Source organism: Mustela nigripes, chromosome 6 (assembly GCF_022355385.1).
Source record: "Mustela nigripes isolate SB6536 chromosome 6, MUSNIG.SB6536, whole genome shotgun sequence".
Lineage (NCBI taxonomy): Eukaryota > Metazoa > Chordata > Mammalia > Carnivora > Mustelidae > Mustela > Mustela nigripes.
The window spans coordinates 86,321,776-86,347,987 of record NC_081562.1 but is presented as its reverse complement, the minus strand read 5'-3'; the positions used below and the strand labels follow the sequence as shown (position 1 = coordinate 86,347,987).

At 42.9% G+C, this 26,212-nt stretch overlaps 1 protein-coding gene across 4 annotated transcripts in view; it reads right to left on the bottom strand.

Annotated features, from left to right (window-relative positions):
- The window catches only part of SLC4A8 (solute carrier family 4 member 8), a 76,777-nt gene extending 50,782 nt beyond the window's left edge, over positions 1-25,995 (bottom strand). For 3 of the 4 annotated variants that reach the window (XM_059403148.1, XM_059403150.1, XM_059403151.1), the window contains exons 1-5: positions 25,787-25,995; positions 13,774-13,855; positions 3,679-3,825; positions 3,158-3,293; positions 1,274-1,434 (exon numbers count right to left, since the gene is read on the bottom strand). In XM_059403148.1, the coding sequence (XP_059259131.1) occupies positions 1,274-1,434; positions 3,158-3,293; positions 3,679-3,825; positions 13,774-13,855; positions 25,787-25,954 (694 nt within the window). In that variant the 5' untranslated portion in view covers positions 25,955-25,995. Of the gene's footprint in view, positions 1-1,273; positions 1,435-3,157; positions 3,294-3,678; positions 3,826-13,773; positions 13,856-25,504; positions 25,585-25,786 lie in introns of those variants that run through there. The other variant, XM_059403152.1, reaches the window with a different exon arrangement.
- Positions 25,996-26,212: the final 217 nt, after the last annotated feature.

Here is a 26,212-nt window from a genome sequence, read left to right as displayed (position 1 = left end):
CAGAGGGAAAAGCAGGCTCCCCGCTGAGCAGAGAGCCCGATGCAGGGCTTGATTCCAGGACCCTGAAATCATGACCTGAGTCGAAGGGGGACACATAACTGACTGAGCCACCCAGGCATCCCTGAAATTGTTTTTGATAAAAATCATCAATAACTTTCCTGTTGCTAAATCCGATGTTTACCTGACCTCTCTGCAGCATCCAACACTGTTGAGTTGAAACTCTCTCTCCTCTTGGCTTTTGTAATGGTTTAAATGGTATCCCCCTCCCAAAGATACATCTATGTACTAATCCCCTGGAACCTGTCACTGTGCTCTTATGTGTAAAAAGGTCTTTGCATACGTCAGTAAGCTAAGCATCTCAAGATAAGATCATCTTGGATGATACTGACAAATACCCTTAAAAGGGAGACAAAAATGAGAAGTCCACATGAAGACAGAGACAGACTGGCATTAGGCATTCATGAAAGGAACACATAGAACAGCTAGAAGCTGAAAGAAGCAGAAAACAGCTTTCCCCTAGAGCCTTCAGAGGGGCCACTGGATCTCATCAGAGCTGATCCCTCCCCTGTTTCCCCACATGATCCCAGAGAGGCAGAATAACTTGGATACTTGAAGAAAAGTCTGAAGAAATCTATTCAACCAGTGAAAGCTTAGCTGAGGGAAGAACCCTCACGTGCACCCAGGTGTTTCCCAAACTTCGTTCCAAAACATGGTAGCAATACTCAACTATGTCAGGAAATCCCATCAGACATCGCCCTTCACACCCTGCTGAAGCCTGGGGTGCCTTTGGCTCAATTTCTTATGGTGTCTTCCCTAGTGACCATGTTTAAAAATCTTTCCTTAACACCTTTTTCTCTGCACAATTCCCACTTGCCCCTTTCTCTAGCTATTACTGAGACATATTTCTGTGGTTGTTCTTATTTAAATTGTCCTGTGGCTATTTCCCCACTAGAAGGTGAGTTTCTTGAAGGTAGGAATTGTATCTTATCTTTATTCCCCTGTGTTTAGCACACTATCAAGCATAAATAGGTACAAAATAAACGTGTGCTAAATGAACAGGCAGATGGAAGACTGAACATCTTGTTGTTTGAATAAGAAGGCTGTGAAATAGGTAGAGTAGTTTCTTAGTTTAAAACCCAATGCCCCTAACTGAAGACACTGAGGTCGGGAACTTTCAGTGACAGACCTGAGTCAACACAGCTCCTTTATTCTTTCCTCCATACCACATTTAATTTACACAAACATTCCTTTGTTTTTCCGTACCTAACCATACCTGATATTTCTTCTATGCTATTTGCACGCATATCCAGAAGGACTGTTCCATTAATAAGGCAGCTCCTTAGCTCAAAGAGACTGTGCAGTGAAAGGGTTGCCACATAAGGCTTGCTCCAGCGTTCACCTCCATCCTCAACATCCTCTTCAAACTTCAGCCACCTGAAAGCATTTACAAACAACTAGATGTCAAAGGGAGAAAATGAGGAAGTTCCACGAGAGAATTTTTAATATAAGCCACAATGAGAGATACCTTAATAATCACACTGAACGTTATCATTTCATCATATGCTCAGGGTTCATTGATAAGCGAAAAAACAGGTTATAAAACAGCACAAAGTTGAGTACAGTTTGATCCCATTTCTATTTAAAGAAAATTTTAAAAATGCAAACACATGTATAAGACACCAAATGGTGTCTTCCTCATTATCCTTGAGGTAGTAGATTTGTACATAATTTACATCTTCTTTTTGCTTATCTTCCTTTTCTTTTTTTTATTAAAGATTTTATTTATTTATTTAACAGAAAGAGACACAGCGAGAGAGGGAACACAAGCAGGGGGAGTGGGAGAGGGAGAAGCAGGCTCTCCGCTGAGCAGGGAGCCCGATGCGTGGCTCGATCCCAGGACCCTGGGATCATAACCTGAGTCAAAGGCAGATGCTCAATGACTGAGCCACCCAGGCACCCCTTATCTTTCTTTTCTAATTCATATAAAGAGCACATATTATTTATGCAATTAAAAAGATAGATCTAATCAATATCATTTGGATAGATTAATAAAACGGTAACATTTTTCTTTTTAAAAAAAACCTCTATGCATTTATAAGTTGGCAAAGACGGAATAACAAGACTAACTGCCTTTTCACTTGACATCAGAGTGACTGGCTTGCCTAATCCTCTCCACCCATGGCAAACATCCAAGGATATAGCAAGGATCCAGAAAGAGATGTTCCAGTGAGAGCTAGAGCCACACTTTGCTAGTTACCCACCTTGCCTTCTTCCCAGAAGCTCAGGCATGCAAGCTTTCTATCACCCATAAGACTCACTAGTCAGGGGCGCCTGGGTGGCTCAGTGGGTTAAGCCACTGCATTCGTCTCGGGTCATGATCTCAGGGTCCTGGGATCAAGTCCCGCATCGGGCTCTCTGCTCAGCAGGGATCCTGCTTCCCCCCCCCCCCCCCCCCTCCCTCTCTGCCTGCCTCTCTGCCTACTTGTGATCTCTGTCAAATAAATAAATAAAATCTTTAAAAAAAAAAAAAAAAGACTCACTAGTCAATTACTGGAGGAGCCCAAACATGGTCTTAGCCAATCTGAGGGCTCTTCTGGGGCTTGAGCCTCGGGCAAACATGGTCACTCCACAGCTACCCCAGGAAATCCACCATTAGGCTACCTATACCCATGGGTCTCCATGAGGTAGGGCTGTCCCATAGGACATCTCAAAAATTATGAAAACATCCAATGAATCAAAATCCAAATGAATTAAAACACTATGGTTCACCTTCAGAAAATTCTTCACCTATCCTACATTCACCTATGCTTGGTTGCATGGTTCCAAACCAAGATGGCCCCATCAGGCATCTTCTAAGCCAGACCTATAATAGCAAGATGATCCATGAGCAACTCTTGGTCCTAAAGAAATGAGAGGACTCCGTAAAGCTTCTGTTTCTGTCACCTATCCCAGGCTAAGGTCAATGGTATAGTGTCACCAGAGACAACACAAAGAAGCCAAGATCAAGACTTCCCACAGAAGGCTCTGGAACATCAATCCCCATGTCAGTCATTACTTCCGCCATGAAGAAATAAAAGACAAGCAGACCTGTCCCTTGCTGAAAGGTAGACGTTTGCCTACCCAAGCAAATCATGACCCAGGATAGATTAGGGCCCACCTAGCTGTCTCCTTCCACTCAGCATCTTCTCCCTCCTTCATGCAGATCTCATCCAGCTCTGTGAACAGCTCATGAGGAACATGCTCTTCATCTTCCTCAGTGCCAAGAATGAACTGAACACGCTGAGATGGTGTATCTGGAAAATTGACCACAGAGAAAGGTAGATCAAAAAGATTTTAAAATGCTATTCTGTGGAAACAGTTAAGTGGGAGGAAAAAACTAAGACAACTTGAAGAAAACCCACAATGAACTTGAAATCTGGTTAATCTGATCAAAAAGAATTAATTTGCTAATAAATGATTTCAGCTTATATGGTAATTGATTTGGGGGGCCAGAACTAAGAGTTTTTCGGGAAGATACTCTCCATTCTTAGAGGCATTTCTTGTTCATGGAAGCAAACTCTGGAAATTCTATTAAAGGGCTAGAGAATCAAAACTGCTTAATGGACATCACACATTCCCTCAGCCTCACCAAGGTCCCAGCCATGGACCCCTGCCCACCCTCTCTCCTGAGAATGTTACCGTGGGCCAGGGCCTCTGGGCCTTCTTCCCCCTGGCTGGCTCCTTTGCCCCGCCCTCGTCTCCGGTGCTTCTGGCCATGTGCTCGGTGATGGCGATGGCTCTGCCGGCCCAGCGGCATCCGAACCCCCACATACAGAGTTCTATGACCTGGAATGAAGCAGATGGACTTTGTTTTTGTTTTTGTTTTTTATGTTTTTATTTACTTATTTTTTAGTCATCTCTACACTGAATGCGGGGCTCAAACTAAGGATCCCGAAGTCAAGAGTTTCATTTCATGCTCTTCCAAATGAGCCAGCCAGGCACCCCAGAGAACACTTTCAGTAAAAGGAATCGAGCATATTTAAGAGAGGAAAAAATCATAGCTCTCTGGCCAGGTCACAAGTCTGTAATGGCAAAACTTCAAGGACTCCAGGACTAAAGACGTAGAGATTGTGGAGTTGACGTACTCCTTCCTCCTGCATGGGGCTGCAAACCTCACAGGAGCATTAAGATCAAAGGAAATAATGTGCGTGGACTTGATTTGCAAACCATAAAGGCCAACAAGGATCCTAGTTGTTGTTACGACAATTTGAGCAATTGAAAAAAAGCAATATGGTCACTGTGCCAAGTCCTGGCAGGGAGGGGGTTTAGAGAAGTAGCTAAATGCTCAGGTCCTGCCTGGGTCCAAAACTTGGCCTCACCATTCACTTAACATATGACCTTTAACAAGTTAGCTAATCTCTCTGTGTCTTTAAAAAATAATATCAAAAGCTTATTATTTAAACTCGGAGGGTTTTCATGAGTAGTACATAAGATAATGTATGTAAAATGCTTAACATGATGCCTGGAATAACTTTTAGCAGCCACTGCATTCTAGGACCAGTTTCTACTACTTTTCCTTCTGCACTGTAGAATACACAATCTAGAATAGTAGTGAGAGACTAGTGACAAATCAATCCTAAGAAGCATGAGTCTGGGGTTACAGGGAGAGATAGTAAAAGTACAAAAAGAGAAGAATGTGGGAAGATAAGTGATCCAAGCATGTTCCTGCCTGATTCCTTTTCTACTCATTTGTTCCTTCTAGAAGCCTTATTTTGTGCTGCTCAAGACTGCCAGGCTTCTCTCTTGCCTCCACCTGGCTTCCCTTGTCTTGCTGTCAGCCTGAAGCCTAGAATCAGGGGCTGCTACAACCCTGGTGCAGAGATACTCTGCCCCCACTACTGCCCAGTTCCTGCTGCTAGTGTCCTAGAACTCAGGCTGACTCCCCACTTCTTCCACCACACATGCACTCCAGTCTTCAGTCACTGTCTTCAAATCCACAGCCCTGAGCCACACTTCCTCCCTCTGAGCAGGTGACCTCACTTCATATTTTACTAAGAAGACTTGGGCAATCTCATGTGACTTCCATCTCAGCCTGGCTTGCTTTCCTCCCCCAGCTGCCCCTCTTTTCCAGGCTAGTGAGTATGGCTTCCCATGACTCTGGAGTCCTCTTTTATCAGCTAGCCTCAGTCTCTCCTTTCCATCCACCCCTTCCACAGCTTTCTCCTGATTATAAATCTCTCTTACCTTTTTTTTTTTTTTAAGTAAGCTCTAGGCCCAATGTGGGACTCATAACTCTGAGACCAAAGGGTCACATGCTCTACCAACTGACCCAGCCAGGTGCCCCATGTCTATCTCTTAAAAAGAAATTTTCCAATATAGTGCTAATCTCTAAGCTTCTACCTGTCCATTCTCCTTCTCCATCAAACACTTTCAAGAACAATCTACCCACCTAGCTTCTGTTCCTCACCATCTCCTTGTTCCAGAGCCTCTGCATGTGGTTACTTCCCACTCAAAGTGTTCTCATTAGGGACCACATAGTCACCAAATCTCTATAATCTTATGTCTCTCAGTTCAACTCCAAAGCCTTTCCTGAGAGCCCACCACGTGCCAGACAGTATCCAAATCCCTTGACAACCTCCTCCCATTGGTGGTCCAGGGTCCCTTAGCTCCTATACCTTTGCCCTCCCTGGCTCATCTGCACACTTCTGACTTGTCTTCTCCACCCCTTTCACAGTCCACCAAAGGAAAGCTCCCAGGATTTTGGTCCTGGCCCCTTCTCCCTTTTTTACTAGTATCTACTCTCATGATTTGAAAGTTTACTTCTACAAATGAACCCCAAACCTTTATCTATAGTGATTCAACATATCCCAAAGCAAACCCTATCCTCCATCTCAGATCAAGCTCATGCCCATTTCTTCCATGTTTTCATTCATGGCATCACCATTCTCTCAACTTTCCAGGCCTGAAACCTCAAGAGCTACTGTAGATTTCCAGCTCTCCCCATACCCCTCCAGTGCTACATCCTACAAATTATGGAGGTCAAGGATTTTTCTCCTTGCACTTTGACAGCAGCAGGAGCCTCTTTCCTGCCTCCCACACCAGGTCAGTCCTACAGACAAATCCTCCTGAAGCACTGCTCTGATCACAGCTCACGTTTGTGCAGTCAGGACCCTTCATGTTCCTGCATGCCCAGGTCCAGCCTCCTTTCTAGTTTTTCTTCCCTAGGACAAATTGTACATCCAATAGGAAAACAAAGGGAAGGGCCTCTAAAAGAACGGAGCTATCAGCTCAAGCGAAACTGAAGTAGAAATTTCACATGTGCTCACACCAATTAAACATTCCAGGGGCAGAGAGAAATCTAGAGATGTACGCCTTTTGCATCCATCCCAGCAATGCTGTCTCTTCCCCACAGCCTCAGGTGCTGCACCCACCATCATCTTCTTTCCTCTACCCAAACCAACCCCGCTATTCCACAAATGTGCCAGTGCCTTCCAGACACGGACTTGGTTTGATCCCTCAAGATTCACGGCAATGCACCATCCTTCTTGGTATTATGTCTGAGCTCCCTGATCAGAAGTGCCGCCTTCTACCTCTAACTCCCAAGAGCCCTTGGCTAGCATTCTCTTACGCACTTATTTTATGCTTTGCACTAAAATTAATACCTCCACTATTCATCTGCAAGTTTCTCAAGGTACCAGGTCAGCCTTTCTCCCTCTTGGAATCCCTCACACAAAGCACAGTGTTTTACCTATGGTCATCGTTCCACAAATGTTCAGAAAATGGAACATCTCCTAAGAGCCTCCCTCAGGAACATAACACCTTTGAATCTCCTCAGGAGTTCCTTAGTCTGACCTGAGAGGGCATCTCATTTGAAAGGAGCCACAAAAGGAATGTATAAACAAAGTGAACATGGTTAGGGCAGTTGACTCATCAAAGCATAAGACTCAGACAATCCAACCCAACCTGAGAATGGAAAGCTTAATCCAGGAAGACTTCCTGAATAAGGAGAATTTATGGAAAGAGTTGCCAACTCTTCCTGTTTCCATTGCAATGGGTTTTCCTAAGACTCTGCTCAACTTCTCTGAGGCTTCCTCAATAAGTGCTCTCCACTTACGAGTCAGTTAATTAATACAAACTGGAGTGCTGCTCTACGTTCCTTTCTCTACTTCTCTCTCCTTTTCATTGTCCTCTCCCACCTTCCAAAGTCCCAAATGATAAAGAAAAATGAAAAGAAAGGATTATATATACCACATCCTCTTTATCCATTCATCTATGGATGGACACTTGGGTGGCTTCTATATCTTGGCTATTGTAAATAATGCTGCAATAAACTTGGGGTGCATACATCTTTTTGAATTAGAGTTTTCATTTTCTTCAGGTAAATACCACTAGTGGAATTACTCGATCATATATATTTCTGGATCATACATATTTCATATGTAATTCTATTTTCCATTCTGGGGAGAACATCCATACTGGTTTCCAGGGTAGCTTTATCAATTTGCACACAAAAAATGAAATATTCCTCAGCCATCAAAAAGAATGAAATCTTGCCATTTGCAACAGCATAAGTGGACCTAGAGTATATAATGCTAAGTGAAAAAAATCAGGTAGAGAAAGATTAAATACCATATAGTTTTATTCCTACGTGGAATTTAAGAAATAGAACAAACGAACAAAGAAGAGACCAAACACACACACACACACACACACACACACACACACACACAAACTCTTAAAATAGAGAGAACAAACTAGTGGTTTGCAAAAGGGAGGTAGTGGGGGTGAAGTAGATAAAGGGATTTAAGAGTATACTTATCATGATGAGCCCTGAGTACTGTACAGAATTGTTGAATCATTATATTGTATATCTGAAAATAATATAACACTATATGTTAATTATGCCTCAAGGGAGAAAAAGGAACAAGATTAGAGGGAAAGCTGATCAGAGATTTATTAGAATGTTGAGAGGCCAAAGGATAAAACATTTAGTATCTGGAGAAATCACACCTCCTATCCTCCTCACCCTGTCTTAGGGCAATCCTATATTGACTCACGCACATCTCAGGACATTACTGACAGGCAGATCTCTAAACATAATGTAATCATGTTACAACTTTACTGAAACAGAAATATAGAGCCAGAAGAATTCATCTGCTAAGAGGTAGGATTCCAAACCTCTGACATTATCAATGAAAATCATAAAGTGTGAAAATGACTAAATTGAATACTGTCTTAATAAAATACCATCTGTTAACTAATAATGTTCCACTATAGTATGTTAATTAGTTCCCTGTAGTACACCACTGAGACCAACCCAGGCTTGAGTCACCTAACTGTGCCAGGTCCTGCCCCATGGGCTGAGGATACAGTAGTGAACAGCACAAGTTTCCTGTCCTTCAGACATATATTCTAATTAGGGGAGACAGGCATTATGAAAACAATAACATATTATTTCAAGTAATGATAATTATTCTGAATAAAAACATGGTAGAGGCACCTGGGTGGCTCCATCAGTTAAGTGTCCAACTCTTGATTTCATCTCAAGTCATGATATAAGGGTCGTGAGCTCAGCACTGGGCATGGAATCTGCTTAAGATTCTCTCTCTCTCTCTCTCTCCCATTGTAACCCCATGCCCCACTCTTGTGCACATGGTTCTCTCTCTTAAAAAAAAAAATGGTAGGGGACCTGAGTGGCTTAGTCGGTTAAGCATCTGCCTTCAGCTTAGGTCATGATCCTAGGATCCTAGGATCAAGCCCCCCCTAGGGCTCTATTCTCTATGGGGAGCCTGCTTCTCCCTCTGCCTCTGCCCCTCCCCCTGCTTATGCACTCTTGCTCTCTCTCTCAAATAAATAAAATCTTTAAAAAAGGATAAAGTGTCTGGGGTAGAAGGTAGGGTGGAGAAGGGAGACTATAGCTAAGATGACAAGGGGCAACATCTAAGTGATGAAGAGAGGCCATGAGAAGAGCATTCCAGGACAAGGCAAGATCAATGCACAGGCCTTACAGTGGGAATGTGCGAGTTCCAAAGCAAAAGGATGGTCAGTAGGGCCAAAGCAAGGTAAAAGAGGAAAGAAGAGGAGGGAGGAAAGGTCAAAAAGACAGGCAGGGGCATATCATGAAAAACGCATGGGCAGTTAAAAGCATAAATTGTTCCCACAGAACCACTTCAGCCAGCCCTAAAACAAGTGTTGTAAAATTAGGTATGTCTAGGTAGAGCTGAGACTTAGATAAAGAATAACCTCACTGAGGAGTAACTTTTTTAGTCCTTCAACAGAGCCATCCCAACCATGAGCTTCCTCTTCCCAACAAATCCCTCAGGCAGTTATTGGCCAAGTTAAGGACCTCTACTTCTTCTTAAGCACATTCCAAATACTTCCACAGGGCTTTTGTTAGTATATTGCTAATATTATGTAATTTTAAGTATTTTCTAAATAGAAATTGAGGTATAGTGATTAGATATTAGAACCTGTGCTATTAGATCTCATTTTCTTGGTTAATTTGCTCGCTGTCACCATTAAAGTAAAACGAGGAGGTTGGGCCAAATGACTTCTCATGTCTAGCCCAGATTCTATATACAAACTTAGGAAAGGCTCAGGCCAGATCATTATTTGGAGAAGACAAGATGATTTGATTGTTCCCACTATTCTTTCTTACTGCTGCAAAAAGGGCTTATAGCATGGGCTCGGTAAATGTTAGTGAATGATGTATGGTTTTGTCTCATACTAAAATTTCCACTAGGCCATTATCAATGGGGAAGACATCCTTCACCAAAGCCTTTGGTGGCTTTGTAGGAAGTAAGGTAAAGCTCAAATCCTAGGGAAAGAAGACTCTTTTTCTCTAAGAATTTTTTGGTCCAGTCAGTTCTCCCAAACACTAACCAACCAGAGTGCCTGCCTTTTGAAATGCTGGAGACAGGCAGAAATGAAAACAAGCCCCAGCAGGGGTCAGAGCTAAGAAGGACCAAAGTAGCTGGCAGAAAATTAGGCCTCAGTTTCTAAGCTGAGGACTCCAAAGCAGGGACTTGGATTTTCTGAGTGAAATCAGCAGAAACAATGACAAACAAATGGACACCAGGAAATGAATATGGCATCAATAAAATCTAGTCCGTTGAACTAGATTCTGGCAGTCTGGGACTTCACTAAACTCTTCCTGTGGTCACTTTGCTGCTCTCCCACCAGGAGTCTTCTTCCCCCTCATCTACCTACCAGCTCACCCAGATTCCTCCTTCTCCCCATCTAATTCCCTATTCTTTCTTTCCAGCCATTGTCAAACCTGCGCTTTGGGATCTATCTGTGTCCAAATACAAGTATTCATTCAGTAAAACTTATGGGAGAGATGTAATGTTTCTTTTAAAAATAAGTATATATACACATACAGAGAGCGACTGTTAGTGAACTGGGGCTGAATCTTCTCGATTAGGACAGAAATCACAGCTGCACCCTACCTGGCAGACGGAGACTGGGCCTACCAACATAGAGTGCCTGTCATAAACACTGTTTACCCAGAACACATGCAGAACTCATTAGCACACACTGAAAATTATTCCACCCCCCTGGGCAAAAGGTTAAACTCAAAGTCAATAACCAGAGGGGGGAGTCAAACACGCAGAGCAGATGCAAGCCTTTTTTTAATAACTTAAAAATAAGATCAAAAGGCTCTTACCTCTGTTAAAAACTTTTTAGAAGGCATTAAACCTAGTGTAGGATTTTTAAAGCTAATAGTTAATCAGGAATAATGATCTGCCAAAAAACAAAAATCAAAAAAAAAAAAAAAAACAGAAAACAGCAGTTCTGTAACAAAAGCAACTGTTTCATATCCTTCTGGGAGCAGGAGAGTCCACCAAAGCATATCATGGACTGTTGCTCTTTGTGAGTTTATCTTTGGAAATCTGCTCTAATACTTGCTTTGGACTCCTCTCATACATAAAAAGAAGCCACGTCATGGTTTTATGCACCTTCTACTGATGGAATTCACTTATGCAAAAAGACTGCCATTTACAAAACTCTGTAACAATGTCCAGTTCTGAAAAGGGGGAGGGAATGTGTTATGTGGAGCAGAGGGTACAGAATAAAGGAAAAAAAAAGACCCTGAGATTCGCCCACAGCCACAGAACCCTCTGTCATGGCATACACTTTGAATCAGAATACAATTTACTTCCACCTTCTATCAAAGTGGGACTGACTTTATTTCACGCCTTCAAGAAATGACATCACCCGGGGCGCCTGGGTGGCTCAGTGGGTTAAGCCGCTGCCTTCGGCTCAGGTCATGATCTCAGGGTCCTGGGATAGAGTCCTGCATCGGGCTCTCTGCACAGCGGGGAGCCTGCTTCCCTCTCTCTCTCTCTCTGGCTGCCTCTCCGTCTACTTGTGATTTCTCTCTGTCAAATTAATAAATAAAATCTTTAAAAAAAAAAAAAAAAGAAAGAAATGACATCACCCTAGGGGTAGCCTGAGTCCTAGGGCCTGCCTCACAGTGAGTCAGGGTACACTCTCCCAGCATGGCCAGGCCTACAGAGAATCCCCTTTCTGGAGCTGCTCTAGAACCACATCAGGCCTGAGAAGTGGGCACCATTGGCCCTCCGTGTGCTGCCAATTGTGCTTTATTTAAAAAGTGCTCACCTAAGTAAGATTCAGTTTTCAAAAAGCTCTATGTGTGAAGGACAAGGCACTGTCCCCTCTAAACAACACTATAGATAGCTTTCCTTTATGGCAAAAAGGTGAGAGCATAAAGAATAGATATGTCATCTTGAAAAGATGCTCTGGCTGCCTATTACTCAGCTGACCTCTGTGAATGGAACCCAATCCACAGGATCCAAAAGAGTCTGCCCGTGTCCTACTCTCCAGCAGACAAAAGTGTACCTAAGTCGTTACCTCCCTGCTGAGGGCAAAGGTCTAGTGGGCCAGACACCTAAACTGAGAGCAACAGTAAGAGGGTAAGAGGCACCAGGATTACCAGGGCAGAACGGGGGACAGGGCAACATGATAGATAATCACATGATGTTTATATCATATAAAAATCTTTATGTGATGGAGCAAGAAGTTGAGGTTGGGTGGTTGATACTCAGGACTGTCTTCCCCGGCAGGCAGTGTGGTAGACTAGAAAGAGTGGAATTCCATCTCAGTCTCACCTATTAGGCTAAATGACCCCAAACAACTTCTCCACATGTAAAATAGCGATGATACCTACCCTCCCCCACCCAACCCCCACGCCCAGGCTGCTAGGAAGATGAAAAATGCGAAATGCCTAATCCAATGCTTACAGCACAGGGGGCATTCAACAAATGTTAGCCTCCCGCCTCCACACCCGTTCCTTCTCCACTTTCTCCCCGTTGCCGAAACCCACACTGGCTCCTCTTCCATCTGGTCAGAATAACTTGACCTTGAGATATCCAAACTCCTCTGACCTCCAGAAGCCACCCACATAAACTCTCATGGTAACAGACCTAGAGGCTGAGTCAGCCTCTACAGATTTCACTCTCCCCAACCAAAGGACAAGTTTTCTCTGGGGATTATACAACTTTGATGAAAAAAAAAGTCACGGGAACAAGCAGTACAGACAGAACATTTTACATGCAGTCTCAGTCATTACAAAGTTGCTGTATCATAGCCTTCAACATTTCAGGGGCTACAGAGATTTCACAAAGGCTTTGAGCAAAGTGTGGGTTCTTATTAAAGCTATGATGGACATGAGCCTTTCTCTCACATCACCATTTATCAGGAAACCAGGCCCTATGGAAAAAAGGAAAGCAGAAGGACGTCATCAAGGATCATGTGGGGACCTAGGGGTGGGACGGGGAAAAAAGAAGGTTAAGGGAACCTAGATAGAGAAGGTCAATAAAAATGACTCTTCTTTCCCTTCCACTTTAGCTGCATGTTTTTTTAAATACAACTGTGCTATGAGATCTTAAAGAATATGTTACAGGTGTGTAGGTTTTCTCTTGTCTTGTGTAGATGAGAACACCAGGCAGAAATGGGTATAATTAGAACGGGAAGATCAAATATTAGAGATGGGGCAAACTGAATAATACAACCAAACAACTGAATAATATAACCAAAATGAATATAACCACACTGAATTTTAAAAAGCTATTTGTATTTCTTTTTTTTCTAAATTGTGTACATATTTACATTTATATTTGAAGGCAGTTGCCAAGAAATGACAAACTGATCAGAGTACTTTACATTCTCAAGGAATAGATCATTGGGCTTCACAGTGCTCAAAGCACTGTCTCACATGCTATTGGATCCTAATAATAAGGTATTAATACCTCTACTTTTTAAACTGAATTATAATTAACATCCAGTGCTGTGTTCATTTCAGGTGTACATGATGATTTAACAATTCTATGAGTGCTCATCATGGTAAGTGTACTCACCATCTGTCACCAAACAACATTATGACAATATTATTGACTCTATTCCTTATGCCATACTTTTCATCTCCGTGACTTATTTTATAACTGGAAGTCTGTACCTCTTAATCCCCTTTATCTATTTCCCCAATTCCCCCCACCTCCCTCCACTCTGGCAACCACTAGTATGTTCTCCGTATTAATATCCCTACTTTTGATTAACAGATGAGGACATAGAGCCTAAGAGAAATGAAGTGACTTTTCCCCAAGGTCTTACAGCTAGAGTTAGAGAAAGAGTTAGAGAACTCAAACCCAGGCCTCCTGATGGCAAAGCTCTCCTCCCACACCAGGCTGCCTCTCATTAATTCTACACACAACACACACACACACACACACACACACACACACACACACGCACGCACAAAACCACAGTTCTTACCTTCTAATTCCTCTTTCTCATAGTGAATGTTGAGAATTGTACTAGTCCCACCCTGGTCCACCACAGCCTCTTCATCTGGTCTCTGTTGAAATACAAAGTGGCAGCAATAGTAATATACATATGTTCATTCAAACACTCACTTAAGTCCGACCTGTATGTCCGACCCTTTTTTGCAACCCTTAGAGGAGAAAACACAATGGTTTACATACGTTTTTCATTGGGACTTCATTGTAACTTTGAGACACAAACATGACTGCCATTCTCTTTCTCATTGTATAAAAGAGCAGCCTGGGAGTCAGAGAAAATGAAGTAATTATTGCTCAAGGGCACAAATGTGCTAAAAGGCAGAGGTGGGACTGTAGTCCTATGGCTGCAGTTCTCATACAAGTGGATAATAGGTCTGCATTTTGTAAGTGGTGTCAACCACATCATTTCATTTAGGGTAAATTGGTCTCCTTGACCTCTCAACAGAGTTTGAGCCTCTTGTCCTTGAAATTCTCCATCCTGCTCCTCCGATGAGGTCTCCTCCCTCTCAACCTAAGGCTCAGCTTCTTCCTTTAACCATAATTCCCAAGCAGGAGCACTCTACCTTTTGTTTCCCTTGCTTGAGTCTTACAATGTCAACAGCAGCCTGAAACTGTTGTCTCGGTATTTGACAAACCATTGGGATGCTGACCACAAGATCCACATGTCTAAAACCAAACTAATCTTTCCAAAACTAGTACCTTGTGCTCGTTTACTTACACTCACCCATGTTACCACCATTTGAAATTTCAAATGTATCGACTTATCCATTCCACGTATATTGAGTGTCTATTGTATGTCTTCAGGGAAATCGTTTTCTCTCCTTTCTTATCAAGGCCTCCTTTGTCCTTTTTCTTGAATCCACTCTCATGTCTCATCCACTCTAGGCCAGACTCTCCAGCCCTTAAGGTCATACTGGACATGTTTTCAGTTCTGGAACCACACTTACTTTCTTTTTTGAGTGTTTCTCCCTCCCTGAACTATCAGCCTCTCCCGATCCTCACCACCAGCAGCCAATACTTATTCATCATTCCACAGATCTCAGCCTCAATGCACTTCCTTGAAAGGCATCCTTGACTACCTCTCATCTGAACTAAGCTAGGTCCCCCCATTTATATGCCCTCACAGCACACTGTAATTCTCTTTCGTAAGGAAATGTCTCTGCTCAAGGGAGGGACCCTGTTTGTCTTCCTCACCACGGTTTCCCCAGCATCCTACACAGATTTTCACGTAACAAGTACTCAATAATTCTTTGGTAAAATAATATAACAGCACCTACCTTACCAAGACCCTGAATTATTGTTTAAAAAAAAAAATCTGAACTCATTTTCCTGCCAATCTATTTCTCTTATCAAATCTGCAGCTCCAGCCAAATTCACTGATCCGATGGGCATTGTGCACATTCACACTTTCATGCCTTTTCTCACATGTCCTGTCATCTAATGTGCCCCATCCCCAACTCTCAACCAAATCCTAAGCATCTTCTAGATCCTCCTCAAATTTCCAGCTTACTGTCCTAATTTTACTCTTTTCCTTTCCAGTTATCATCAATGTCCCTAAATAAGGCAACCCTGAATATAAAGCAATTTATTTTCCTAATGAGAAGACTCAAAAAACGGGGTTTTTTGGGAAAGATTATATTTTATTTATTTGAGAGACAGACAGAGAGAGACTGAGCACGAGCAAGGGGAGTGGCAGGCAGAGGGAGAGGATGAAGCAGGCTCCCCACAGAACAGGGAGCCAAGTACCAGATGGGGCTCAATCCCAGGACCCTGGGATCATGACCTGAGCTGAAGGCAGAAGCTCAACTGACTGAGCCACCCACGTATCCTCAAAAAAGTTTTTGAGGACAACTTGAATAAACCAACTTTTAGGGAAGTAGATGAAAGTCAAATGTATACACACACAAATGTATACACACACAAATGTATACACACACACACACACACACACATATATATATGCTATATTTTTACTCAAGTGTATTTCTGCTATTTCTTTTTTTTACTCAAGTATAATTAACATACATGTTAAATTAGTTTCAAGTATACAATATAATGACTCAACACTTCCATACATTACTCAGTGCTCATCAAGGTAAGTGTATTCTTAATTCCCTTTATCTTTTTCACCCATCCCCCTGGCAAGCACCAATTTGTTCTCTGTATTTAAGAGTCTAGGGTTTGGGGATGCTTGGGTGGCTCCATCAGTTAAGCAGCTCCATTCAGCTCAGGTCATGATCCCAGGACCCCATATATATGTGCATATATATGTAAAAAAAAAAATGTTGGAATATAAGCATCTGCTTATTCTTAAAAGCATATAAAGGAAGAATAAGCCATGAACAATTTATTTTAATAGTTACCTACAGACAAGTTAGGGAATTGGATGAGGATACAAGGACAGAAAACTAGACTTCTTGGAATACACCTGATTTTATAAATACCTTACATAATTTCAAAACAAAACTAAAATTTTTTTTTTAATTTTATTTATTTGACCCAGAGAGAGAGATCACAGGTAAGCAGAGTGGCAGGCAGAGAGAGAGAGAGAGAGAAGGGAAGCAGACTTTCCGCCGAGCAGAGAGCCCGATGCGGGGCTCGATCCCAGGACCCTGAGATCATGACCCGAGCTGAAGGCAGAGGCTTAAACCACTGAGCCACCCAGGCGCCCCAAAACTAAAAATTTTTAAAGCAATTCCTAGAAATGAGAAACAAAATGAAAGCAAAGGTCGAATTGATGGCATAACTATTCCAAGAGAAATTATTCATGTAACTTTAAGATATAATAAATTGACTGAACATCCTTAGTGTATGCATATACCCTAAAGACAAAAAGAGTTTAAGAAGTTCTCAAACCGTAAAAAATAAAAATTAACTGGTCACCATTGGAGGATAATGCTAACAAACCAACTCATTATTTTGAAACCATTAAAAATTTATCTTGGCTTTCCTATATAAATTGTACCATAGAGTGTATCATAGAAGAGATTAAAGAAGTTTCTTATTATAGAAAAGAATAAATGAAAAAGTTATGTTAGAATTAGGACATCACCATTTTGCAATCCCTAATGGATTGCATTGATTTTCAACAGCCAGTAACATCACAAAGAGAGACAACCAGACATTATATGTCTCCTAATGGGAGGCCATATCACCACCCATTAGGTAATCTTAACAAGTAAATTGTCCCAGAATCTGATCAAGCCTCTAAATTCAAATACCAATTTACTGAAAATACAGTGAAACACAGTTCCATGGAAAAACACCAGCATGAGAATACAGTCAACAAATCCAGACTGTGGGAAACTATAGAACAAATCTTCTCCCTCCCCGTACCCCTTTTCTAAGATAAATAATTGCAAGAGAAAGACAGAAATGGAGACGGAGAAAGAAGAACTTGAAAAGAGTAGTTTAAAAAAGACAACAAACCAATCTCAATGTGTGGATTTTACTTGAATCCTGATTCAAACAAGCTGAAATAATATTTTCAGGGTTTTTTAAATAATTTTTGAGATAATTGGAAATCTGAATATTGAATAGATCTTTTATCATATTAAAGAAATTGCTATTTTTTCTTTAGGAGATACTATACTCATTTTCTAAAGAATTCTTATCTTTTTTGTATGGAATTATTGAATTGCTGTCTTATATACCTGAAACTAATATAGCACTGTATGTTAACAATACTGAAATTAAAATAAAATTTTAAATTAGAAAAATAATTCTTATCTCTTAGTGTTACACACAGAAATATTTACAGATAAAACTGAAAGATTACAGACATGGAAAATAATATATTAACTTAGAAAGACTACTTTTTCACATTTTATAGTTATTTAAAAGTATTCAAAATCTTCAAATACATCTTTAACATCAATGTAAAAGACTCATATAAAGCAAAGGAATAGCTTTTAGACAGAAAGACGTGTCTTTATTTCAGATTTGTTATTTATCTAGCTCATCTTTTAAACCATGGATTTCCTGATGGCAGCACCCACAATTTGTCATCTTTATGTTCTTAGAGCCCAATACAGTAGCTTACCACTATAAGTACTTTGCACTCTTGTAAATCCCAGAAGGAGAGGTGCCGTGCCTATGTTCACCACTATGTTCATCTAACAGCTAGTATAATGTCCATTATGTGGTAAGTATCCAAAAATTGTGATGAATAAATATTTATTAGGGTCCTGAACTCTTTTATCATATGGTCATATTTTCCAATAAAACTTCATATATACGTATATTTATGAATACTTGTTCATGCTGGCTTCGCCACAGGTTTATAATATCCGAAGGATAGGATCAATTAGTTACATTGCTTAGCACTGTCCACAGATACCTGGCACAGCATAGAACACAGCAGGAATCTGGAGGAAGCAGGCAGGAGGAGGGTGGGATTGTTGATTTTATGATTCTAAGAACTATAAAAACTAAATATGGAGAGCAAGGTCAAAAATCTGAAATATTCAGGTTGAAAAATCGACTTGTTTCCTTAATTTAGATTAGTTAACCACAGGCTAAATTCATTGAATACTCGTTCATCCACTTCCTTTGTCTTGCCAAAGAAAACAGAGCCACAGTCAAACCCCATTAGCCAAAGCATTTGAATTGTCAGGCTTGAAAGTGAATGTGCAAGCTTTGTTTGGATCCCTGTTCAAAGAAACCAAATATTTAAAAAAAATTACAAGGCACCCACATCAACTTAAACAACTAAATGGATATTTATTATATTAAGGAGTTATTGTTAATTTTTTAAAAATAATAATATTATGATTTGGTAGTTACGTCATTTTAAAAAGTCCTTAATCTTTAGTGATACATACTGAAGTTTTTACTGATGAAATTATATGATGTCTGGGATTTGGAGAATGGGCAAGGACATAATGAAACAAAATAGATATGTGTTCACTGTTGAAGCCAGGTCACGGGTGCATGACGAGTCAATTTAACAAGTCTTTTTATTTTGTTATCTGCTTGAAATGTTCCATAAATTTTAAGTATATACAAACCTTATTTAAAATCATAAAAAGAAAAGAAAAGAATAGCAAGTCTTCTTGGTCTGTACTTGCTGCCGAGTCCTCACTTGCTGGCTGTTATTTCCTCTGATACCATCATTTTTTCTGGCAGAGAGGACTTCTTATCCATAGATTTCTAAGGTTCCCATGAAGGGCCTTCAGGATTATGTGTGAATACGCATTTTTCTTGAGAGGGTCCATAACTTTCATCAGATTCTCAGGGAAGCTGTGACTCAGAAAAGATTGGAATCATGAGAACCACATTATGTAATTTTAGGAGAAAGGGGAAAGAAAGGAGGGAAGGAAAGAAGAGTGAACTAGAGAAAAGGTGGTGTTTCTAAGTCTCCTCTTTTCTATACTTCCTCCCAGCTCACTGACAATGACCCCCTATGTAAATGTGAATTGATCTGGGTGCCTACCTCAAGGACTAGAGAAGAGAAAAAGAACTAAGGAGGTTAAATACACATTAAAACACTGAAATTGCAAGGCATATCTTGTAATGAGTCTTGAAAAATGAATGAATTATACCTGAGTAGGTATAAGTCAGATTCTGACTTACAGTTAATGGACAAATGAAAAGGCAGGGGCAGGGCTGAGCCTTACATAATGGCTCCAGCTCCTGGAAACAGCCCCCTGCAGGGGTGGGGGAAGGCCGCAGACAATAGAGCCCACCTTGAGCACTCTCCCTAACTCATATAGCACCACTCTGGACCTGGTGGTGGACCAGTCAAACTCAACTCCCTCTCCTTTCCTGCAGTTAGTCTCAGACTTTTCACCTCCAAAGACCCCTTTTATCTTTTTTTCCTAAGGATCCAATGTTTTTAGAGATTGTGAATAACACCCTTCCACCCCTCCTCTCTCCCATCCTCACCCCCAACAAAAAAGAGTCAATAAAACAACAAATATAGAAGTGACTTCCAGGGTTCTAATCAGCAAACCGAGTTGATACAATGAGTATCAGGTACAAATATTTACTGAGTACTTCCTATATACCTAGTATTGTGCCTTACATATATTACCCAAATTAATCCTTACAGCAGTCTTAAAACAAGGCTAAGTAAGGTCTCACAAGACCTAAGTGGGACAGGAGAAACTAAAATCCAAGCCTTTCTCTATTCTTATTAACCTTGTATGCTAATATTGCCAAAAGCAAACAACCCAGTCATTTCAGAGAGCTCAGGTCACCTAATCAGGACATTAATCCACAGCTCAAGATCCGCATTATTACCACCTTAAATCCTTAGTGTGCCAGACCCTGGTACTTGACACTTGTACTTCGCTCTTTTAGTGACCAGACTTCCAATAGTTCTCGATCTCATTCACTTCCATCTTCCTCTTCAGCCAGTGAAGTCTCTCAATTCTGGCCCCTTGTACACCCTTGTCAGTGAATCTGGCCCACAGATGCCATTTGTCTAATGCCCTCTATTTAATATCCTCACTGAATTCAGACTGCTTTAGTGAGAAAAAAAAGGTTCCATAAGGACTTGTACAGCTGTTCCAGACCTCCTCTCTGTGGCCGTGAACTCCTGAACACCCGGGAGCTTCCTATTCCAACTCTTCAGCAGCCTGAGGGGACCTCCAGAAGCTACCTCCAGTAGCTCTGGCTTCTTTCTCAGTGATTCTTTTCTTGAACCTCACCTAGTCACTCCTGTTCAGTATTCAGATTACTAATTAGTTAGTACATGGTGGTAGGCCGAATAATGCCCCCTCCCACCAAGTAAGGTGTGGTAGAAGTAAGGTTCCTAATCAGCTGAATTTAAAATGAGATTATCCTGGATTATCTGGTGGGCTCAACGTAATCACAAGGGTCCCTAAAAAGGAGAAGAGGGGGGTGGAAGACTAGAGTCCGAGAAAGAGATGTGATGCCAAAAGTGGGGTTGGAGACATGCTGTACTGCTAGCTTTGAGTGGAGGGAGGGAACTAGGCACCAAGGAATGCAGGTAGCCTTTGGAAGCTGCAGAAGTCAAGGAAGCAGTTTCTTCCTTAGAGCCTCCAGAAAGAAACACAGCCCTGTCAGCATTTTCGATATAGCTCAGTGAGAGCTGTGTTGGACTTGCAAAGTACAGAGCTATAAGATAATCAGTTTGTGTTGTTTTAAGCCACCAAATGAATGGTCATTTGTTATGGCAGCAACAGAAACTAATACACACATTATGGTTCCCTAACTACCAAGACCAGAGTAAACTTATTACTACTTATAGGAAACAACCAACCTCTCCGTTATCTAAGATTTGTTGCTGTTACCTAGCAGCAAATCTAGAATAAACATGGCTGCTTTCTGTGTCCTGATTAGCACTATGGCAGTCTTGACTAAGAGCCCTGTCTACCCTGCCAAGGCAAACCTGAGCCATGGCAATTATCTACAGATTTTGAAGGAATTAATTTGCAACCTGAATCATCCCGCAGACTACCTCAATTTCTCTGCTTGGCAGAACAACCTGCACTGCTCCTACTGAAGCTCCCCAGTATAGCTGGGAAAACCGGGACAGAGGATGCTCACACTTTCCCCCACTCCCACATAGGAAAACACCTAGTGGATATCGGGAGAGGGTGAAGGGATATGGATTGTACGCTGCAGTGTGGCGAAAGGAGAAATTCGGTAACATCCAGCCAATGTTATCTGGGCTCCAACGCATGCCTGTCATTAGGTGCTAGCATTCAGGTCTCCCTCAGGAAGTCTTGGTTTGGACGAGTTTTTCCAGGTCCAGAGAAGATATGGAATGTGATTGCTTTCTCATCAGTCCTTCTCATCAGCCATCCTTTCCAATTATCACCCATTTCCCAGGGCTTGGTATTCTGAAGATTTCTGCAGAATTTTCCGTTCTGAGCAGTCCTGACTCACATAAAAGCCTTGGTAATTACCCAAACTCACTTGCTCACCTGCCACTTATTCTGAGAGGTGATCAGGAAAATTTTGAAGACACAAGATGTCCTCAGTTCCAGTCCAAACTAGAGGCTCTCCCTAAAGCTTTCTGCTCTTCCTCCTCCCTTACTACCCAAACCCTTTAAGAGCTCATTGACTCAAAATATCAGTAACCACCTCCAGAGATCTCATTAAAATTCCATAATGCATACCTTCGTTAAGTCATCGTACATTACAAAAAAAATAATGTCATCCTAAACTATAGCCTCCTAGCTGGCCTCCCTCAGTCCAGTCTCTTCCCAATCCAACACATCCTTTGTATACCTTGCCATGTATCTTCTCAAACACTTAAGTGCACTCCAAGCCAGGCGCTGATGTAGGTTTCAAAGACACAAACTACCGTAATACAGAGTGATTAAAAGCACATACTTTGGGGGCGCCTGGGTGGCTCAGTGGGTTAAGCCACTGCCTTCAGCTCAGGTCATGATCTCAGGGTCCTGGGATCGAGTCCCGCATCGGGCTCTCTGCTCAGCGGGGAGCCTGCTTCCTCCTCTCTCTCTCTCTGCCTGCCTCTCTGCCTACTTGTGATCTCTCTGTCAAATAAATAAATAAAATCTTTAAAAAAAAAAAAAAAAAAAAGCACATACTTTGGAGATAGTAATAGCTCTTGGTGGCCATTGTGAGCAGAGAAGACCGAATGATGAATTCTGATAGTGATATAGAGCCAGACCTTGAAAGTTAAATGGAATATTCCAGGTGAAGAGGAGGGGAAAGATTTCACAGCAGGAACACCCAAGCAAAGGCACAGCAGCACACAAGGGAGAGATTTGTGTAATCAAGCAACGGACACCTGATGCTCTGTGCTAATCCTGACAAGACCAGGAGCTCCTTGAGGAGAAGCACATTAGCTTTGGATATAAGAAAATCATTCATTCACTCATGCAACTAAGCACCTATTTTATACCAGGAACTGTGCTGTATAATAAGATTTCCGCCTGGTCCTTGTCCCCATGAAGCTTCCATTCAAAAAGATAATATAGAAGTCAAACAAGAACACTTCAGATGAGTTGTAAGTGCTATTAAGAACTTAAAATAGGGGGCGCCTGGGTGGCTCAGTGGTTTAAGCCTCTGCCTTCGGCTCGGGTCATGATCTCAGGGTCCTGGGATGGATCTCAGGGTCCTGGGATCGAGCCCTACATCGGGCTCTCTGCTCAGCGGGGAGCCTGCTTCCCCCTGCCTCTCTGCCTACTTGTGATCTCTCTCTGTCTATCAAATAAATAAATTAAAATCTTTAATAAAAAAAAAAGAACATAAAATAGGATCATATGAAAGAGAGTGACTGTGGATGGAGGTCAGGGAAAGGCACAAAAAAACCTGGGTAGAATCATATCCTACGCAGAGAAAAGGACAGGAACGAAGGTCCTAAAGCATGAAGGAGCTTGCCATATCAAAGAAACAGAAAGAAAGCCAGTATAGGGGTCCATGGTGAGAGAATGGAGGAGACGCAGTCAGTGCTGAGCACATTGAAGCTTGGTAAGCCATGATGAGTTTGGATCTTATTCGAAAATGCACCGGGAAGCCACTGAAGGGTCTCAAGATAGGATCAGGCATGATTTGTATTTTTTAAAGCTCTCTCTGGCTGCCATGTGGAAAGTGGACTGTAGAAGGGCGAGAAAGAGAGAGCAGAGGGAAGTGTAGGAGGATAGTGCAGTAGTCCAAACCAAAGAAATAGCCTAGACTTATGACATTTAGATGTGATGCCTAGAATCTCTGTTTACACCAAGTTACACAATCTCCTCGCTCTGCAATGTCCATCCCCTTGCCCAACACACACACACACACACACACACAGCCTAACTAGGACATAGGAGCCTTCATTGGTAATTTTCAATCGGTTGACTCCAGATCATCTCTATTTCCTTTCCTCCCCCTACCCTCATTTCTCTTCCTCCCTATATCTCAAGTGCCCATTTACCCATCACCTGACTCAGGTTTCATGAGGTCCTACTGTTTCTGCTCTATTCCTTTTCCTCTCCTCACCCCACCACTCATGAAAGTTACATGAACTAGATAGATATAAAGGAGATAATTATTTTCTATTCTACCCAAGAAGTACTCAGGAATTATCAATTTCACAGAGCACTAACAGAGGCTTATGGGTTATTATGATCTTGACAATATAAACAGTACACATTCTGCATGTTAAGGACCCTGTCTCCTCACACTCGTTCCAGCCTATTCTATTCCCCCACTGCAGCCAGAGAAATCTTTCAATAGGAAAATCTGATCATGATCTCATTGGTGCTTGCTCTCTCATCCCCCCTCCCTCTCTCTCTCACGCACTTGTGCTCTCTCTCGAACTCTCTCTCTCCCTCTCCTTCCCCTCCCTGCTTAAACCCCTTCAGCGGCTTCCCCTTGTTCCTCAAATAAATCCCAGCTTTCTTGGGATGGGCCATAACTCCCCCCATTGCTCTCTCTGTCTCCAGCCACACTGGCCTCCTTTCAGGCCCTCTAACTAGATGTGTCTCATTTCTGCTATTCTCTTTGTCTCCAAGGTCCTTTGATCTCCCTCTTCTCTCAGTTGACACTTTCTCTTTAGATCTTTTATTTTCTTCCTTAGCAAACTCTTCTCTCATCTAAGACCAAGGCTGGAACCACTCAGAGCACTGCCTCTCTTTCTTTTGAAATACTTATCACAGTTCATAATAATTCATTTACTTATGGGATTATTTGCTTACAAATGGTTATTTCTCCCCACACCAGCCCCCAAACAGGAAGCTCCAGGGGGGCCAGGACATTGCCTATTTTTGCTCATCAGTGTATCCCCAACATACATTGAGTACACTTAGTAGACCTTAGGAGGATCAGATACGGAAAGATTTTCCAAAAGCTTAGCTAGCATTCCTTTTTTGATGGAGCAAGCAAACAAGGAATCGTGGATTGTCTAGTGGCAAACTATTACCAGGGAGAAGAAGAGTCAGTGTCTGATGCCCATTTTGCTACAAACTCAGACTGTTTCCCTTTGCCTCCTTACAGAAACCATCACTGACATCAACGTGGTATTTATTTCCAAGACCCATCATCCTTCTCATCATCCTCTCCACACCCCTCCACTTCAGACTTGAGCCACCTCCCTACAATCTCTTTCCAGAGCAGTAACTAGAACACCTGACTGCACAGGAAAGGGGGGAGTGAGAATTCATTGAGGTACTACCCACTTACTGGTTGTCACACACTAAAGCCTTTCACAAATAACACCTCCTTTAGCCCTCAAAGCAATCCTGTGAGGTAAGCTAAGCAGGTATTGCCCATTCCCATTTTATTAGACGGAGAAACTGAGGTTCAAGGAGGCAAGTGACTTACTCAAGGTCACAAAGCCAGTGCAAAGCAATTGTAGAATTTGAGCCTATAGTCTCTGACAGCTAGTCCAATGTTTTCCCTGACATTTGCCACCCCAACAGATGAGTTATCACTTACTAAAATCTGGTTTCCTCATTCCCTTAATTAAACACCTGTTCCTGACCTCTCAACACTTCCCCAGCCCATTTCCCCTTCCCTTCCCAGAAGTTGCCAGCTGTCTGCTTAATGGGATGGAGAAAGTCATCAATCTGGCCACACTGACGGGGTCTGGTCCCAGCCTCCAGTCTTTCCAGCTCTTTCTCTGAGCCACGGAGGAAGCAGAAGTCTCCAGAAATAAAAACACAAAGAGGAAACCTGCCCCACCAGAGCAAGGTCCTTGGCCACCCTTCCTCCCACCCTCCCCCCACCCCCCATTCCAACAAGACGCCGCGAGGCCAGAAGCCAGCCTCCCTCCCAAGAGGGAGTACCCGAGGAGAACAGAGGTCACCGCCCGCCGCCGTCCGGGCTCCCCGGGCCGGCCGCGCGAGGGATGCGGCAGTGATCCGCCGGATCCCGGGTTCGGCCCAAGGTCACCCTCTCGCGGCCCCGGCCCGATCCCCAGCCGCCCGGAGCGCCCCCTGGTGTCCCGGGAGGGCCTCCCCTCGCCCTCAGGGAGTGGCCTGCGGAGCCCGGCTCGGGGGCAGAGGCAAGAGGGTGGGCAGAGGATGAGGAGGCTGAGCCCCGGGGAGGGGCGGGAGGCGGGGCCCTACCTGATAGCTGAGGACGCCGTCCGGCTCGTTACTGCCGGCAGGCATGGCGGAACCCAGCCAGTTCTGGCGCGAGGGCTCGAGGCCGAGCGGCAGCAGCTTGCGCGCTCCGGTCCGCTCTGAGCCGATGGCCCGAGCGGCGACCCCTACCCGGAGCCAACGGTCAACCATCAACCGCCGCCGCCTCCATTGCCACCGGCCCGCGAGGCCTCGCCGCAGCCAATCAGCGTGCGGCCTGTGCGGCCAATCAGCGCGCGGAGCACGGGAGGACGCTGTCCGGCGGTACCCCGGGCTACCGAGAGGCGGAGGAGGAGGAGGGAGCCTGGGGAGGCTACCGCTCCGGGCCCGGTTGCCTTGGAAACCGCCTCCCTCCCTTCAGGGGCCTCTGGGCTTAAAGGTCCTTCCAACTGCTTGCTAGAAATTGAAAAT